Source organism: Labeo rohita, chromosome 1, assembly GCF_022985175.1.
Source record: "Labeo rohita strain BAU-BD-2019 chromosome 1, IGBB_LRoh.1.0, whole genome shotgun sequence".
In the NCBI taxonomy this organism is placed as follows: domain Eukaryota; kingdom Metazoa; phylum Chordata; class Actinopteri; order Cypriniformes; family Cyprinidae; genus Labeo; species Labeo rohita.
The window spans coordinates 18,297,262-18,314,496 of NC_066869.1; the positions used below are offsets into that span (position 1 = coordinate 18,297,262).

At 34.3% G+C, this 17,235-nt stretch overlaps 1 protein-coding gene across 4 annotated transcripts in view; it reads left to right on the forward strand.

Moving 5' to 3' along the window:
* The window catches only part of LOC127180920 (VPS10 domain-containing receptor SorCS1), a 204,307-nt gene that overhangs the window by 119,442 nt on the left and 67,630 nt on the right, over positions 1 to 17,235 (forward strand). For all 4 annotated transcript variants that reach the window (XR_007829723.1, XM_051135439.1, XM_051135358.1 and 1 more), the window contains one exon: positions 970 to 1,069. Coding sequence is in view for 2 of the 4 variants with exons in the window: in XM_051135439.1 (XP_050991396.1) it covers positions 970 to 1,069 (100 nt within the window). In the remaining 2 variants the exon portion in view is untranslated. The remainder of the gene's footprint in view (positions 1 to 969; positions 1,070 to 17,235) is intronic.

Consider the following 17,235-nt stretch of genomic DNA (forward strand, 5'->3'; position numbering starts at 1 on the left):
ACACGGTTACATATACACGCCAACGCCGATTTTTACTCACATTTGGCGTTGGCGAGTGTTAATTTTAGGCCGTGTGTGAGCATATGCATATGAAAAATAATCAACAAGTAGTAAAGGTTTGGGGAGTGCTGATGGAAGTGATCTACTGCATCTTTGGTTTGATAATCTTACATTGCACTGACAATGATCCACATGTAGTATTTTATAAAAACACTATTTTCTCAGCTTTTTACTTAAAATGTTGCTTTTTTAGATGAAGCTTACCAACATTCAAGTGTTGATAAAAAATAATGCTTGAAGCCAGAATAAAACAGATTTTTATTTTCTAATTTATTTATTATATATATATTTTTTAAAGTAGAGGCTGTTTTTATTTTGATGTATTACATGTTCAGATATTTATACAACAAAACATTCTGAGGGCCATGACGTTTTAGTGAAAATGATCAAAAATGCTGGCAGTGGCTCACAACTTTTTTCCAAAACACTGGCGGAAAAAAAAAGAGTAAATACAGATTTATTAGACTATATTTGAAATCAGTTCTAAATAATATGTATTTAGGCTTTTGCATACATTAAATTTAATTCACACTTAAGTATATTCTTTTAGAGTATATTATTTGCATAATAAGTACATGTAATAACAGTATGCTAAACTGCACTTTTTCGTTTCTTACAAAAACGCCACCTCATAAAACAGCAATGATCCTGAGCATAGGTTGATTCATCCATCTCTTTTTAAGGCACTAAAGGGTCATAGCCGCTGTATAACTTCAACAAATTACAGCAACATTTCCTAAACATGTAATTGCCTTCCTTAAATCAAATTAGGCACTTAAAAAGTGTTTTGCTGCCATGAATAAGCTACAGTTTTGTACTCACTCCAGCCTTGTTTAAAGTGCACAGCGGGTCTTTAATTACAACAGCTGATTCCCCAGGTTCTCATCTAAGCCTCTGATTACATTTCAGGTCAACAGATTACGGAACCACTTATGAGAAACTCAATGAAAAGGTGGGAGTAAAGACCATCCTCAGCTATCTATACGTCAGCCCCAACAACAAGCGCAAGGTAAGATTTATGGCACCGTTTCTTTCGCCTGTTACACCTACGCATTGTTAGTCTTCATGATGTCTGTTTTATGAAGGTGTCAAAACATTTTTCAAGGTGATTATGCTTATGTGCGTGCGGAGCTCGAACCCCCTGCTCATTTATGACCGCTAACCGTGTTGGAAGGATTTCTCAGGTCTTCTTGGCTCAGTGCGCTGTTGGCTAATTTATCCTCTGGTAGTATTTACTAACCTCTCACGCTTTTTATGAGATCAATGCATTTTAAAGATTCACTGACTACAGCATGCAATTTTCACTTGGAGACATAGTAGCATTCAAAGCAAAACGCACTCATATCATTAATATTGATAAGGCTGTATTTTTATTTTTTTTACATTGAGGGCTAATGAATTATGAACTGGATGAAAAGAGATTCATAAATTGCTGGTGTTTTAATCAAAGGCATGACAAGAAGGCTTGTATTTATGGCTTGAGGCTTGGGAGTTTGTAAGCTATCTTTCGCTGTCCTCCTTTTAAAACCTCTTTTTCTTCTCCTTCAGACTTTTCTTTATCAAGAAGAGTGGTTTACTACTTAATTGTGGCTATTAGTCAATTAATTAGGACCGTAATGAAGATGGAGCGCGCCTCCAGTAGTTAACACTAAGGTGTGCTAAGCTACATGCTAGTCATGAAGTTCTGTAAGCTGAAGTGTGTGAATTTTAGTGAAATTCAAGTATATTGTATGTAATTATATACTAATCAGAGACAGTTTCTTGCTCATTTTACAATTTTTTTCTAATGATTTGAGATGAAGAGCTATTTCTAATAAATGAAACCGTTTAAAGACATTTTATTTATTATAGAAATGTAAATTTTTTTTTAAGATTTTATTAATTTCGGTTTTCCCATGTCTGATATGCACATTTTTTACAAATTTGCTTTTATTTTTAAAGCCTGTTTCTGCAATTTGAATAAAAAAATAAATAAGGTAGTTGTGGCTTTTTATCTTACAATTTTGACTTTTTTTCTCATAATTTCAAGATATAAAGTCAGAATTGTGGTATATAAAATTGCAATTGCTACAAATCTTGCAATTCTGAGAAAAAAGTCTCAATTGCGAGACTTTTTCTCAGAATTGCAAGATATAAACTCACAGTTCTGAAAAAATATTGTCTTTTTTTCCTTCTTTCCCTCAGAACTGCAAATTTCTTTCCCAGAACTCGCAATTGTGAGTTTATATCACACAATTCTGACTTTATAGCTTGCAGTTGTGAGTTTGCATCTTACAATTCTGAGATAAAAAAGTCAGAATTTTGAGTTTGTATCACGCAAATCTGAGAAAAAAATATTTTTAATTGTAAGATTAAAAACACACAATGACCTTTTTTTTTTTTACTCAGTGGCAGAAACAGGCTCATCGGTTTGTTCACCTTAAAATGAACAATTCATTTAAGCTTGGCACAAATGTAATCAAACACCGTTTAACTAAATAACTGGCTTCAAGCACATCTAAAATGCAGAACAGAATCTCTGAGCAGGAGTTTGAATCAGTGAATCATTTTATGGAATTTCGTTCATTCAGATGAACCATATAAACAAACCAATTCACTAGAATGAATCTAGATTACTGAAAGCTACAAATTACAAAGAAGACAGTGTGGTAATGTTTTGTTTTGTCACGCTGTTGTTTATGCAATGTGTGGCATTATCTAATTAAATATGCATAAATTTTACATTTTCAGAACAGAAACCTGGACAAGCAATAAAAAAAAAAAAAAGTTATAAGATATCAGAGTATGTTTTAAAAGAAAATACTATTTCAGCCTTTCTTTTTCATAATTTCATGTTTAATTTAATGTGTTATCAATGTGTTTTTTTCTACCATGCATGTTGTTAAATGAATAAAATGCAATAAAAATTATGTCAATTATAAACCATTATATACAGAAGTGCAGATTTCTGGCTTAGTGTAGATATGTATTGTAATTAAAATTTACAGTTGCAATTAGTTAAAATGCATGTGTACTTTGGATGTGTTTTGAATAAGTTACAGAGACAAAAAAGCCTAACATCTCAAAATCGATAATTCCTGCGAAAACAAAAAAAAAAAAAAAAAAAAAAAACAAGACAAAACAAAAAGAAAAAGTCTTGTTGACAGAGGCTATTTACACTAAAGGTCTGAAATTCCAATTTTTGCACAAAAAAATGACTTCATGTTGTGTCACATTTACCCACTGAATCCGAAACTTTCGTCCATCATCATAAAAAACAAAACAAAAAAAAAAACAAGTTCAATTTTTGGCAGTTTTTCACATATGAACATTTCAGACTCAATGTGCACGGACCTTAACTCAGACTCAGCCAATAAACGTGTGGTAGGGTAACACATTGCAAAAGATTGTGTGCATGTTAAATAGCAACTTCAATGGCATGAATAGTAAAGTGCATAGCAATTGTTTTTTGACGTGATCGACCCGAGTTCGAATCCACCTTTGGCCGAACTCGTTCATCTCCCTTTTAACATCACCTGTTAGAAAGGAAAGGCATTTATTTTCAATAAAAATAAAGAAAATAACCAAAAAGTGGAAATAACATGCCTCACGGGTGTTTAGTGGTTAGGGGTAGGTATAGGGAGGGCTTTACTGTCCCAAAGCCGCATCCATTTAGTAATTTTAATAAAAATAATAATTTACACTCAATATGTTATTATTGCATATTGTTTTATAGTGTACGACAATACTGAGGTGCACATTGCTGCACATAAAATGGAACTACTATTATTGCAAAGAAAATACTCCTATTTTTACATAGTGTAAATAGCATCTATCTATATTTGCAATTACTGTAAATAGCTTCTGCCAAAAAAAAAAAGCCAGCTAAAACATGGCAGTTAAAATATGCTAGTCAATTTAGTGACGTCACTACTTTCAGTTAATTACTCCCCAGCACTGCTGCACAGTCTTGTTCACGTCACTATTTAGTTAAGACACAGAAACTCTGGCAATCATGTCACTCAATCATAATGTAATAATCTGGGGTATTTTTCCAAAAGATCAATTTTGTTTTGCCTACAGTTGTGGGCGCTTATTTAGGGATTCATATTTCCCATCAGTTCTGAACCGGCAGATTTAATTACGTCTAGATGGCATCTCTACCACCAACACACAAACAAATATCATCAGCAACTGCTCAATATACTGTATTGTTCATCCACTCTGAATACCAAAGGATAATCATTTTCTTTCGTAAAGTAGCAAACTTGTACACCGGAGGGGGAGAAACGAACCCACAGGAGATGTCCTTTCGTCGTGTTGTGTCTAAGTGCTTCATTTTCCAGCCAGTAATGAAGACAGAACCCAGGTTCACATAAATAGCTCCTCTCACTTCCAATGGCATTATAAAACCAGGTCTGGGTCGTAATTAAGGGCTCTACTGTAAACATAACATAACTTTGGGTCCAATAGAATAGTCAACTTCCATTTTTCTGCTTTTATGTTAACATGTAATGTGGGGCGGCTATTTATATAAAACAAGCAGTGATTATGTTTGAATGTGAATAGTGAGTTGAAGCAGGGCTGGTCAATGCAGCACATCACAAAGAACCATAATGTGTATAGTGTGGAGTGAATAGCAAAGCTTTATTAACACATTAATGCTCGTTGACGGTGTTCTTGATGACGCAGTGGAACATATTCAACATAGGCGACACAGCAGTGAGTGATTATTCATTTTGAAATACAGTATATTGTATAGTACATATTTTTTTTGTTTGGACAGAACAGTAGGAATTTGCTAAATGGGACAGTTCTGCTAGATATGGATAATTATTTTATGCTACAGTAATAAATTGAATATACTAAAATTCAATTCAAAATAAAAGTATTTTATTTTATTTGTATTTTTCTCTGATGTGTTTTTCTAATAAATATAACTATTACTTAGACAGTTATTTCATGTTATAATAATGCATTGGATATTCAAAATGTCAGTAATTTAATTTATTTTTCTCTGATGTGTTTTTCTAATAAATATAACAACTTAGACAATTATTTAATGTTATAGTAATAAATTAAATATAGTAAAAATCAGTATTTAATTCTATTTTTCTCTGATGTGTTTTTCTGATAAATCTATTTTTTAATAGATTTTTTTTAAATAATAAATAAATAAATAAATAATCCATGCATTTTTAAGCTTCCTCTGTAAGAGCCGCTTTTAATAGTGCGCATGCGCATAAATGCCTAAGGGAACCCCGGACTGGTATGGTGCCCAGATTTTGAACTTCTAAAATGCAGTTTAAATGCGACTTCAAGTGATCCCAAATGCGGTTGTAAATGATCCCAGACGAGGAAGAAGGGTCTTATCTAGTGAAACGATTGGTTATTTTCATTAAAAAAAATACGATTGAAATACTTTTTAATCTCAAATGCTCGTCTTGTCTCACTCTCCCTGAACTCTGTGTATTCTGACTCAGGACAGTTAGGGTATGTCGAAAAACTCCAATTGTATCTTCAACTTCAAAAATCATTTCAAAATCATCCTACATCGCTGCAGAAGTACCGACCCAGTCTTTGCAAAGTGAACATGCAAAGAAGATCAAACACCCTTAACAAAAAAGATAAAACAGCGACACAGGACGATTTCGAAGTTGAGAGAGAACATGAGATGGGAGTTTTTCGACATACCCTAACTGTCATGAACCAGAACTAAAAACAGACAAAAGTAAGAGAGTGAGACAAGATGAGCGTTTGGCATTAAAAAGTATATAAATAGTATTATTTTTATTAAAATAACTGATACCCTTCTTTCTCGGCTGGGATCATTTGCAACCGCATTTGGGATCATTTGAAGCCGCATTTAAACTGCCTTTTGGAAGTTTAAAATCGGGGCACCATATCAGTCCAACATAATTTCTTTACGACTGAAAAAAAGAAAGGCATAAACATCTTGGGTGACAAGGGGGTGAGTACATTATATGTCAATCTTTGTTTTGGAAGTGGACTTCTCCTTTAACAAACGGCCCTACATTGATGAACTAATGTGGTTCAAACAACGGAGATGCGACCTTGTTCGGGACACAGTCGTGAACAATGCATCGTACTATGAAGGTTAATCAGCGAGTTACATCGTTGTATGGAAAATGCACCCCAGGTCAGTAGTTTTGCCTCTATGATCCACCCGGGTGCTTCCACTCCATCCTCGAGTCACTTGCAATGATTACTCTGATAGAAACCGTTTGGCGCGCATGAGCCAAATTACGTTGCCAGTCAAGACTAACCGATCCATGATTTATTCGAGATTTGTCATTGAACAGTGATCCACTAAATGCTGATTAAAACTAAAGTAACGAGTCTGATTTTAAAATATAATAAGTAGAAAGTACAGATATTTGTGTAAAAATGTAAGGAGTAAAAGTAAAAAGTAGTCAGAAAAATAAATAGTGAAGTAAGGTACTAATACCAGAAAAAATCTACTGAAGTACAGTAACGAAGTATTTGTACTTCGTTATATCCCATCTTTACTCGTTTGTGTACTCTCTCGCTGACAGTCTTCCACCCGTAGCTGACCGCTTCTCTTGCAGGGTTTTGGCACTTCCGCCGTTTCATTTTCCTCTCGCCTGTCTACAATCTGCTGCGGTTGCACTTTCTGCTGCGCGCATTTACCTTTTCCCCGTGGCGCTCGCTGTTTAAAACTACCGCACGGTGGTTTGGCTCCTACCTCACTAGCCTAATTATCCACCATCCTTTAATGATTTTAGAGAAATATTTTAGCCCAGTATGACAGTCAGTTTTACAGGGTGAATTCATTTTCTTCATCTCATTACACTCTGACTTCATATAATCTTTGCTATAGGACTGTATGACTTGCAAACATAATTTTGCAGGAACACTTTCCCCCCTGGAACAGATTTTGGCATATTTTGGTATTTGTTGATGCCTCAAATTCAATTTGTCACACACTGTAATGCACTCCTAAAAGCCACTCAAATTCTCCACACGGAGAAATTTCTTTGTGAAATGTATAATAAAATAAAATCATTCTCCCGTAGAGTACTGGCTATTTCAGGACAGAATATAATAGCAATTTCATCTTGAGTAAATTTCATATTCACTACAAAGCATTTTTGGCATTGCTCATTTTTCTCATTTAAATGTCTGGTTGCTTTTTCCCTCCCACCGCCTTGAGCAAATTATCCACATGACATTTTGCCACCAAAACCACAAGCTCCACAACTGATTATTTACCCTCCAATAACATTCAGCCTCTTTTTGTTAGACAATATTATATTTGGCCCAGGTTTAGACCGAGGTTCCTCGCTCGATGCGAGTTAGACTCAAATCACTCATGGCTTAGAAAAACATGGTTCTTGATTGATGTGACTGTATCTTAGCTGATAACTCAAGACGAGTCATTTCTTTACCGACTAAGCTTCACTGGATTAAATGCGTGTAAAACGAAATCCTATCAATCTCTGTCTTTACTGAAGGCAACTTCCATCTATACTCTGTGCTAAATGCACATGCATCATACTAGTAAACTGTCTACTTACAGTAAGTTTGATATCATAAAATTATGACATCTTTATCAAAACAAAAAGAGAGTTTTTGAATTAATGAGACTTATGAAGAATCCAAAAAAAAAAAAATGCAAGCACCATTCTCTAATAATCTTTCTGCTGTGAATAGGCTATTGAGTCATCCAGATCAGGCCAATTCGTGAGTGAATCATTCAAACTAGTTTTGTGAATTAGATCAACTGATTCACTGAAAACATGTCAAAAGACCAATTTTTGAATCAGGCATTGCTTATTCTCTCATTAATGCTCCAAGGACAGCCTGAAAGATCTGGAGCAAATAGCAACGTCATCTTCAGTCTGTTCAAGGCCATTGTAATATAAAACACTTTTTTGATACTTTTATGGTGCTTTTGAGCCACTATTAAAGGATTAGGGCACTTCCAGAATAAAAATGTCCTGATAATTTACTCACCCCTATGGCATCCAATATGTTCATGTCTTTCTTTCTTCAGTCGAAAAGAAATTAAGGTTTTTGAGGAAAGCATTCCAGGATTTTTCTTCATATAGTGGACTTCAATGGCGATCAATGGGTTGAAGGTCCAAATTGCAGCAAGTAATAATACTTCGTTACAATATTTTTTGGGAGTATCTGTACTTTACAGTTTTTATATTGCAGCCAACTTTTACTTTTACCCCACTACATTTGCTGATTAAAATGTATACTTTTACTCTGATACATTTCCCCGAAGCATATTCGTTACTTACTACAAAATAGTCAGAAGTCAGAAGAACATGGACTGCAGGAAAGCAGGTTTGATGAATCAGTGGTCAGGTGCTACAACTACAGGAACTACAAGTTCAGTAAAACAATAAGTGACTTACATTTTAGACATAATATTGCTCATTTTTGCTCAATTTTGCCAATGAAAATAGTTCCAAACAAAGATCACAGCACTGTTTTGCATCTCTGAGTAATGGACAGTGTTTACTTATTGAATGAATCCGCTTTTTGAACGAATCGGTTGATTAAAAATGATTCAGTGATAATCAAGGAACTTTGCTGCCGTACCATGGGTGCAGCAGACGCAATGATATTACGCAGCGCCTGAAAAAAATTCCTCGATTATTACGCCGGAATGAGAGTATAGTTCCTAGCCTTCGGCCTAGAAAATCGCAACTTTTTTTTTTTCGTCAGTCTTAGTACACGATGTAACTACAGAAGGAAAAATATAATTAAATAGGAAAAATATTGAAACCCTTTGGTTATTTTTGAGTGATATGCTAACGGTCTAATCAGATTCAATGATCTATGCTAAGCTATGCTAAAAGTGCTACCGCCAGACCCGGAGATCGGCTGAATGGATTCGAAAATGGTAAAACTCAACTGTTTAACTCTAGGGGAGTTGGACAATGAGCCTATTTCCAAAAAAAGTGGAGTGTTCCTTTAAACAACTGTTGCTTTTAAACTTTTTGCCCCCACCAAGGGGGCAATTAGAACACTCTGATTTCTCGATTTAATTTAATACAACAGTCTTGCCTTTATTAATGAAAATAAATGTGAATCATATTATTAAGTAGTACACCTATATTCGTTTCTTGTATCACAAGATGACTAGTGTATTTCAAGTCGTCTGTGAGTTATGAAGGAAAATGTAAAAATGTTATAATTGCCCCCAGTCTCCCCTGCATTGTTCAAAACTACTTCTTTTGTGCTCTACAGACAAAAAAAAAAAAAAACAGATGTTTAGTCATGATTGACATGAAATGAGGAAATTATGACAGAATCTGCATTTCGGGCTAAAATATATTTCTTTAATATAAGCTAAATGCATTTGCTCTAAAGTGAGTGATTAAATGCACGTCTTAATGAATCTTTTCCTCGCGGAGATGCCCTTTCAGTGTGATTTGATTAGGTTTTGCTTTCCTTCTGTGAAATTATGATCTCACGAGGATAGCAAATCCTACCTACACAAAGTCAAGCACATACAGAGATGAAAACCCACTATTAAATAATGAAAGGTAAAAATGTTTTGACAGTCTGTTCTCCTCTAGTGCCCCAGCCTGTAATTGTTATCACAGGGGACCTTTCATTCAGATAAGAGCGAGTGAACTGTCTTTTTACAAAGTGAATTTTCAACTTTTTTTTTGTTTAATGGCTCTCTGTTGGCCTGCAAAAAAAACTATTTTCCTCTTGTCATATGAACCCCACTTGAAGTTTACCAGCATACAGCTGTGTAGTTGCGTGTGGTAACACTATCTGTGCTTTATGAGTATGAAATTACAATAACTAGCAGGTAAACAGAGTTTGCACTCCATCCCTGAGGACATCTCGTGTACTTTCATGTTCAAGGACCTGTTTTCATCATTTCTGCCTCTTACAAAAGGCACATTTTAAAAAGTAAAACATCCACATTAAACACCCACTTGTCAGGAGTACACCACACACACACACACACACACACAGCCTGCGGGGATTGAAGGGCTGATAGTGACCTCATGATAAATGGCAATAGCTGATGGCTAATGCAGTTAACGTCACTAAACCGAGGCTGAGATTCAGATCATTTGTGTAAGATTCACACGCTCTTCACTGGCCTTTATGGTTCCATGTAGAACATCCATGGAATCTTAACATTCCAAAAAGCTTCCTCTTGTTTACTGAAAGGAACCGAAATGATGATTCTATAGCATCACTGCTGAAACTTCCTTTTGGAGCCTTTATTTTAAAGGATGTCGTAGTGTGTATTGTCTTCTAATGTCGCAAGACTGTCTCTTAGCATAGCAATGCAACTTTAGCATCGTAAATTGCATAAATAATGCAAAGGCGTGAGGAAACTAGCAGCCGTTCTGAAAAGAGACACATACGGCAGCTCTAAAATTCAGACAGGTGCAAATCTATCTTTAATTCATGATTCACTTTGTGAGAACTGAAGCTGTAGCAGTTTTTGTGTGCCGATGAAGTGAAAACGCAAGAAAGCTAGGCTTAATGGGTGAGCTTTTTAGTGGGTTTCTGGGGTGGTGTGGGCAGTTCTGATGGAATGAGCTCTGCAGGGGAAACACTCACTGATGGGGCGGAAGCAAACGGCCTAACTGAGAAAGAAATAAAGATGAACATCTGTTAGCCCTCAGGCATCATTTCAAAACGCCCGCAATGAGTAGAGAGAGAACAGAGGTGATTAAAACAGAGACAGAGAGACAGAGAGACAGAGAGGGAGAGAGAGAGTCACACTCTTGCATAAAAAAGACATAACTATCAACTTTGGGAAAAGGTTCTCTTTATTTAAGAATTAAATTATTATTTCTTTTAATAATGAAGATAATCACGATGCGTCCTAAGTACTGAAGGGAAAAATTCTTAGGACAGCTTCATTTTATCTTGGTTCACACAGTGGTGGCAAATTGGCAATGCAATGTTTTGATCATTGCTGTCATGCATGTGCATTACAATTAGTCACTGTCTACATATATTTTTGACCGTACATTATTCATACATTTCATTTTTATTTCAAACAAAACATAATTAAAAAAAAAAAAAAAAAAAAAAAAAAATATATATATATATATATATATATATATATATATATGTATGTATATATATTTATATATATATATATATATATATATATGTATATATATATATATATATATATATATATATATAAACACTACATATCTGTTGCCGCCCCAACAAAAAACACATCCCAAAGACGTCATACATTACAAAAAATGTTTGAAAAGGAGTGGGATGAAGCTAATGCTTACCTATTATATTATATTATATTATATTATATTTATGAATTAAAAAACGCTGTACAGATAAAATTGTCTTGACTTCATGATGATGATGATGATAATAATAATTATAATAATAATAAAAATAATAATACTTGTTTATATAATAATACTAATAACAACAATAATAACAATTGTTGTTGTTGAGAAAATAAAGCATGTTTGCATTACAGGGAATATTGAAGAAAAATATATAATATTTAATTTAGAATAATAACATTTAGAATAATGTTTTATTATTACTTTATATGTGCATTGATTATGTATGCATTATTATATATGAGCATATTGTACAACAAGAGCACATAACCAAGCATAACCAAACATATTAAGGGTATATATTATATTATATTATATTATATTATATTATATTATATTATATTATATTATATTATATTTGCCTAATTTATTCTGTAGAACACAAGAAAAAGTGTCTTGCTTTTCTTTTTTTGGTCCATAAATGAAAGATCCAGTCCAGTCATTTTAGACCACATTGAGTTTGACTGTATGTACAAACAGAGTATAACCTTTCTTCACAATATCTTTTTTTCTTTTCTCCAGAAGAAAGACAATCATGCTGGTTTGTGACAACATCGCTTCAAATCATGCTAAAACATAATTGTGTTGTCAGCAGATTGTCTTTAGATTGCTTTAACAAGTTCAGAAGAACATCGAATTGTGGCCACTCAGTGCCATGTTTTCAGCCCAAATGTGTCGAATTACCCCCTCTCGTCTGCATTCCCTTCCTCGTGCCTCAAATCGTCGCTTGTTAGCTCGCCTCTTCGGCAGACTCTCAATCACACGAGACCTTTGCTTCGTTTGCCCAGGCCCGCGTCTGACATTTCTCATTCTCATATGAAGACTTCACATTTTCCCTCGTCGGTGGAAGTCACTGCCTCCCTGACCTTTCTCTTCCCAAAGCTTTAATTAGGCTCGGCTTGCCTGACCAGCTCTCCCGTTCACCCGCGGTTTGGCTTTACCGCCCTCGACCCGCTGACAAGCTCGTACCGTCGCCTGTGTGTCTTTGGAAAGATAATTGCCAGATAACAGGGGTTGATCTTTTTGGGGAAAGAATTGTACTCATGTTTTCATGTAGAGAATGAAAGGATGTGCACTTACAAAGAGAATAAGAGATGAAAAACTTTGAAAGTACATTATAGGCAAAAATCTTGTGTCTAAGCTAAAGGGTTCTGACATGAAAGATTAATGCTGTCTTTCTGCCTTGACATTGGTTTCTTCATTGTGAAAGAAGGACATTTTCCATTATGTATTGTAATATCAGTTATTGCTAATTAATAAGTTACAGTTTTGCTTGTGAGCAGTTCTTAAAGGGACAGTTGACCTAAAAATGAAAATTCTGTCATCATTACTCACCCTCATGTCATTTCAAATGTTCTTTCTTGTGTTAAACACATATTTTGAAAAATGCGCCCCACTAATATAATGTTAGGGGAAGCACTGATAAGGAATCTTTTGTGCAGTGGAAAGATTCCATTGATGTTACAGGTCCTTCATTAAACTATAGAACCTTTATTTTTAAGAGTGCAGTATGTAGTACTGTAAGTTAAAAGCTGAAGTTTTTCAATAGTTTTCAAGGTATTCCATGCAAGTGCTGGAATGCTTGAGTCATAATCAGTTTCGCCTGTCGCCTGGCAACCCCACGAGTGCCGTCCGCTCCCTCAAAGACGAGCCCTAAAACTGAGCCATCAGCACAATCTTTCAGTCAGAGCACGAGATTGTGCCTCCCGAGACAGATTTTTAACATTTAGCTGATTTTCTTTGTGTTTTTAATCGCTCTGACCTTCAGCAACAGCAGTAAACTGCGCATACAGTGTCTCAGCCACTAGATGGAGGTTATTCTTCAGTGTTGTGAACTGATGTGTGGCAAGTGTTTTTCATTTACATTAAAATGCTTTCTCTGTATGGAGCTGTCAGCAGTTTGTCTGAAATGAAATGCATTTAGAAAGTCTGTTCTATTCTGTTCATCCATGCATGTTATTTATTATTTATTTAAAATCAAAATATCATAACTGGGCTTTTCTATAAAATATGCAAGATTATTCTAATTACTCTAACTGATTGCGTTAATAAGTTAAACTTTCACATTCACATATTATGTACTCACCCCCTCATCATCCAAGATGTTCATGCCTTTCTTTCATCAGTCGTAAAGAAATTATGTTTTTTGAGAGAAAACATTTCAGCATTTTTCTCCATATAATGGACTGATATGGTGCCCCGATTTTGAACTTCCGAAATGCAGTTCAAATGCGGCTTCAAACGATCCCGAAATAATACTATTTATATACATATATTTTTTAATGCAAAAAGGCTCGTCTTGTCTTACTCTGCCTGAACTGTTTTGTTCCAGTTTATGACAGTTAGGGTATGTTGAAAAACTCCCATCTCATGTTCTCCCCCAACTTCAAAATCGTCCTATATCACTATTTTACCTTTTTTGTTAAGAGTGTTTGATCTTCTTTGCATGTTCACTTTGCAAAGACTGAGACTAGGTTCATGAGAACAGGACAAGACGAGATTTTTACATTTTTTTTAAAGAAATCCTAAGTTATGAAATAAATAGGGAAAAATTGTATCTTATTCCACTGAAAAACTCAGAATATATTTGCATTTTTATATGAATTTGCACTTTATGAATTTAAACTTCTATTTTAATGAATTATATTCTGTAATAAACATGTAAACTAAAGCTACAGTACATGAGTCTGGATAAATTGAAGATCACAGTTTTTTTGTTCAATAAATTAGAGATCACGATTCTCTCACTATTTTGAAGAAAAGAAAGATTAGATTAATCTAAACAAAAAAAAAAAAACGTAATTTGCTTGCGGTTCTGACAAAATGTTCATTGCTTAAAAAAACATATTGGAAGTTGCAAATGAAAATGAAGGAGTCAGTGTCTCAATTAATAAAGACTCATTTCACTACACTGTAAAAAACAATTTGTTGAGTCAACTTAAAATAATTTGTAACCTGGCTGCCTTAATTTTCAGTTCAGTCAACTCAAAAAAAGTTTATTCAGCTTGAAATGTTAAATTATACTAAGTGACAACTTAGGTATTTGAGTTGATTCAACTTAAAATTTTAAGGCAGCTGGGTTACTTACCCATCTGTTAAGTTTAGCAAACACAAATATCTAAGTTGTTACTTAGTACAACTTAACATTTCAAGTTGACTAAACTTATTTGAGTTGACTGTGTTTTTTATTTTTTACAGTGTATTGGAATTTCCTGAATGAATGATTCATTGATAAATCCTTTTTAAAACGTGCAGTTATCGCCACCTCCTGGTGGAAGTGGATAATCATTACAAAACATACGAGTGTTAAGATACTTTCGTTTTGATCGCTACTGTAGACAATAAGTTTTTATACCCAAACTATAAACTTTTATCCCAGTACTTGTGTTATTTAAATGTCTGTAACACAGAAATAATGATCATTATGTGGTTGAAAAGACTGTTTGTTTTGCTCTTTTTGGATCAGATTAATCGATTAATCATGCAGCTCTAATGTAAACACTGCAAAATGTTTTGCGAGGATATTGTCACGTTCTCGTGAGACCAGAGACATATCGTATATATATATATATATATATACACTGTACTCACACACCTAAAATGGAAATTCAGACCATTTAGAAGAAAAAGGATAAAACATTACAAAAAAAAAGAAAAAACCTCCCCCTCAGTACAATGAATTTAAACAATTTTTGAAATATTTTCTGCATAAAAAAGTAAGCCACAGGTCTGGAAATGACATGCGGGTGAGTAAATGATGACAAAATGTTCATTTTTACGGAAAAGGGAATGCAAATGTATGATTTATTAAAAAACACCAAGTTTTTTCACAGCCCAAACGCAAACCACCTCTCTCCTACACACACGTACGCACACAATAACCGGCCTGAGTTATCCCAGCACCCCTGTCTCCCAAGGCAACCTTAAATAACAGCACCTTGGATGTTTTGTGAACACCTTGAGCACTCACCTGGGACCCGACACAGCATTTCACCCTAATTGGTCAGTTCTCCTGCGAGCAAACAATAGCCTTGGTTAATAAGGCAATATGGACGGGTTCACCACCTGCATCCTTAATAAGAGCAGAAAAAACCAACAACACAGCTCTCAGTTCAGGGAGCAGATTCAGTTCTCAGATCTGTGGCATCAGCAGGGGAGGAAAACGAACTTAGCGCTCAGTCATTCCTGTCCTGTATGCGGTAAAACAAAAAAAGCGGCCCACCTGTACACACTTACAAAGACTGTTGCAGAGATTTGTGTGTTGTGAAAACATAAGCGTAAGCACGGTAAGGCCAAACAGCTTGGTTTACAGTTTTTTAATGATGTTTAGTCATCAGAGGAAGAAAGAGCATGTGCTGGTGTGTTTTGTGTGTGTGTATCTGTGTGTGTGTACTTAAATAAGAACTATAAGCTTATGTCCACATTTTTAACGAGACTTCATTTTCATCTGATCACAAATTCAATAAGCATAGATTAACTGTCCTCTACTGGTCAATAGGGTTATAATAACATTAACCTTCTCTGGCGCTGCGTTATGCCAACATTATTATTTTTTCATTCACTTTATAGTCTTCAGAGAGAGAGAGAGAGAGAGAAAAACACATTTGCTGTGCATTGTTGGAATTAACAGATCAGTCTTTAAATACAACAACAACAACAACAGTAAAACCCAATAAAATGTTTTATGTTAAAACATTATAAAATAATTTGATGTTATACGATACTATGTCAAAAAAAAAGGTTTAAATGGATCAGTTTAAAGTTTATTGAAAAACTGCTGTGAAAAACTCTAACCACTTTTTTATTATTTTTTTTTTTATTATTTTATTTTATTATATTATATTTTATTTTATTGTATTATTACAAAAACAACTTTGTTGGTAAACAAACATTGAAAACCTTTGGCCAATGCAAACATACATTTCAATAGAGAAAAAAAATAAAAAATAAAAATAAAAAAAAGAACACATGGTTTGTCACTAGGCCTACGCTGATTTATTTTACAGTTGTAAAAATGCATATTTTATTTTTTTTCTACTTCTCCAAACCCATATTATTATACAATTTATTTGTAGAATCCAAAAGAAGAAAAATGAGGGATCAGAGGACAGCAGTTCAAACTGTAAAGTTCCAAAAAGGACATAAAAGTATTGTAAACGTAGTCAGTATGACTCACATACTATATTCTTCTGAAGTCTTTATGAGGAACAGATTTAAATTTAAGTAGTTGTTCACTGAGGATCCTCCTAGGGAGCACAACCCCACACTGAGAGAACGTCAGAAACATCGACTTGAATAGATGATCACATTTGCAGCATAGTATGCAAATATAAATATTGCCATCTGAATCAAGCAGTAATGCATTTTTTCAATATGAATTTTTATAGACAAGAGCATCAAACATATTACTGCTGTCATTTATTTTTAAACATCCATGATAAAATAATAGTTTTTATGAATAAATGACTCAAGTATGATTTATGTTGCATTTGTTCTGATGAAATGAACACAGCTGTGTTGTATAGAAAAAGAAAGAAGAGTGCAATGTTAGCTCAATAGTGAGAATGAGATTTAAAATATAGGTAAAAAAAAAATATTTTATGTTGTTTTATTTTTTATTTTATTTTATGATGATTTGTGTGTGTGTGTGTGTGTGTGTGTGTGTGTAGTAATTTAAGCTATTTTTGACCATAGTGTTGAAAAGCTAAATTCCCTGCTGGGTCTTTGGCACAGTGGTTACTGCATATGTGCAGTGATGCAAAAGTAAGCGACACATGTTTAAGTCTGGCCTACAATGTGCTTTGACTCATTCTCCTCTTCCATCTTGATGGTTTTTATC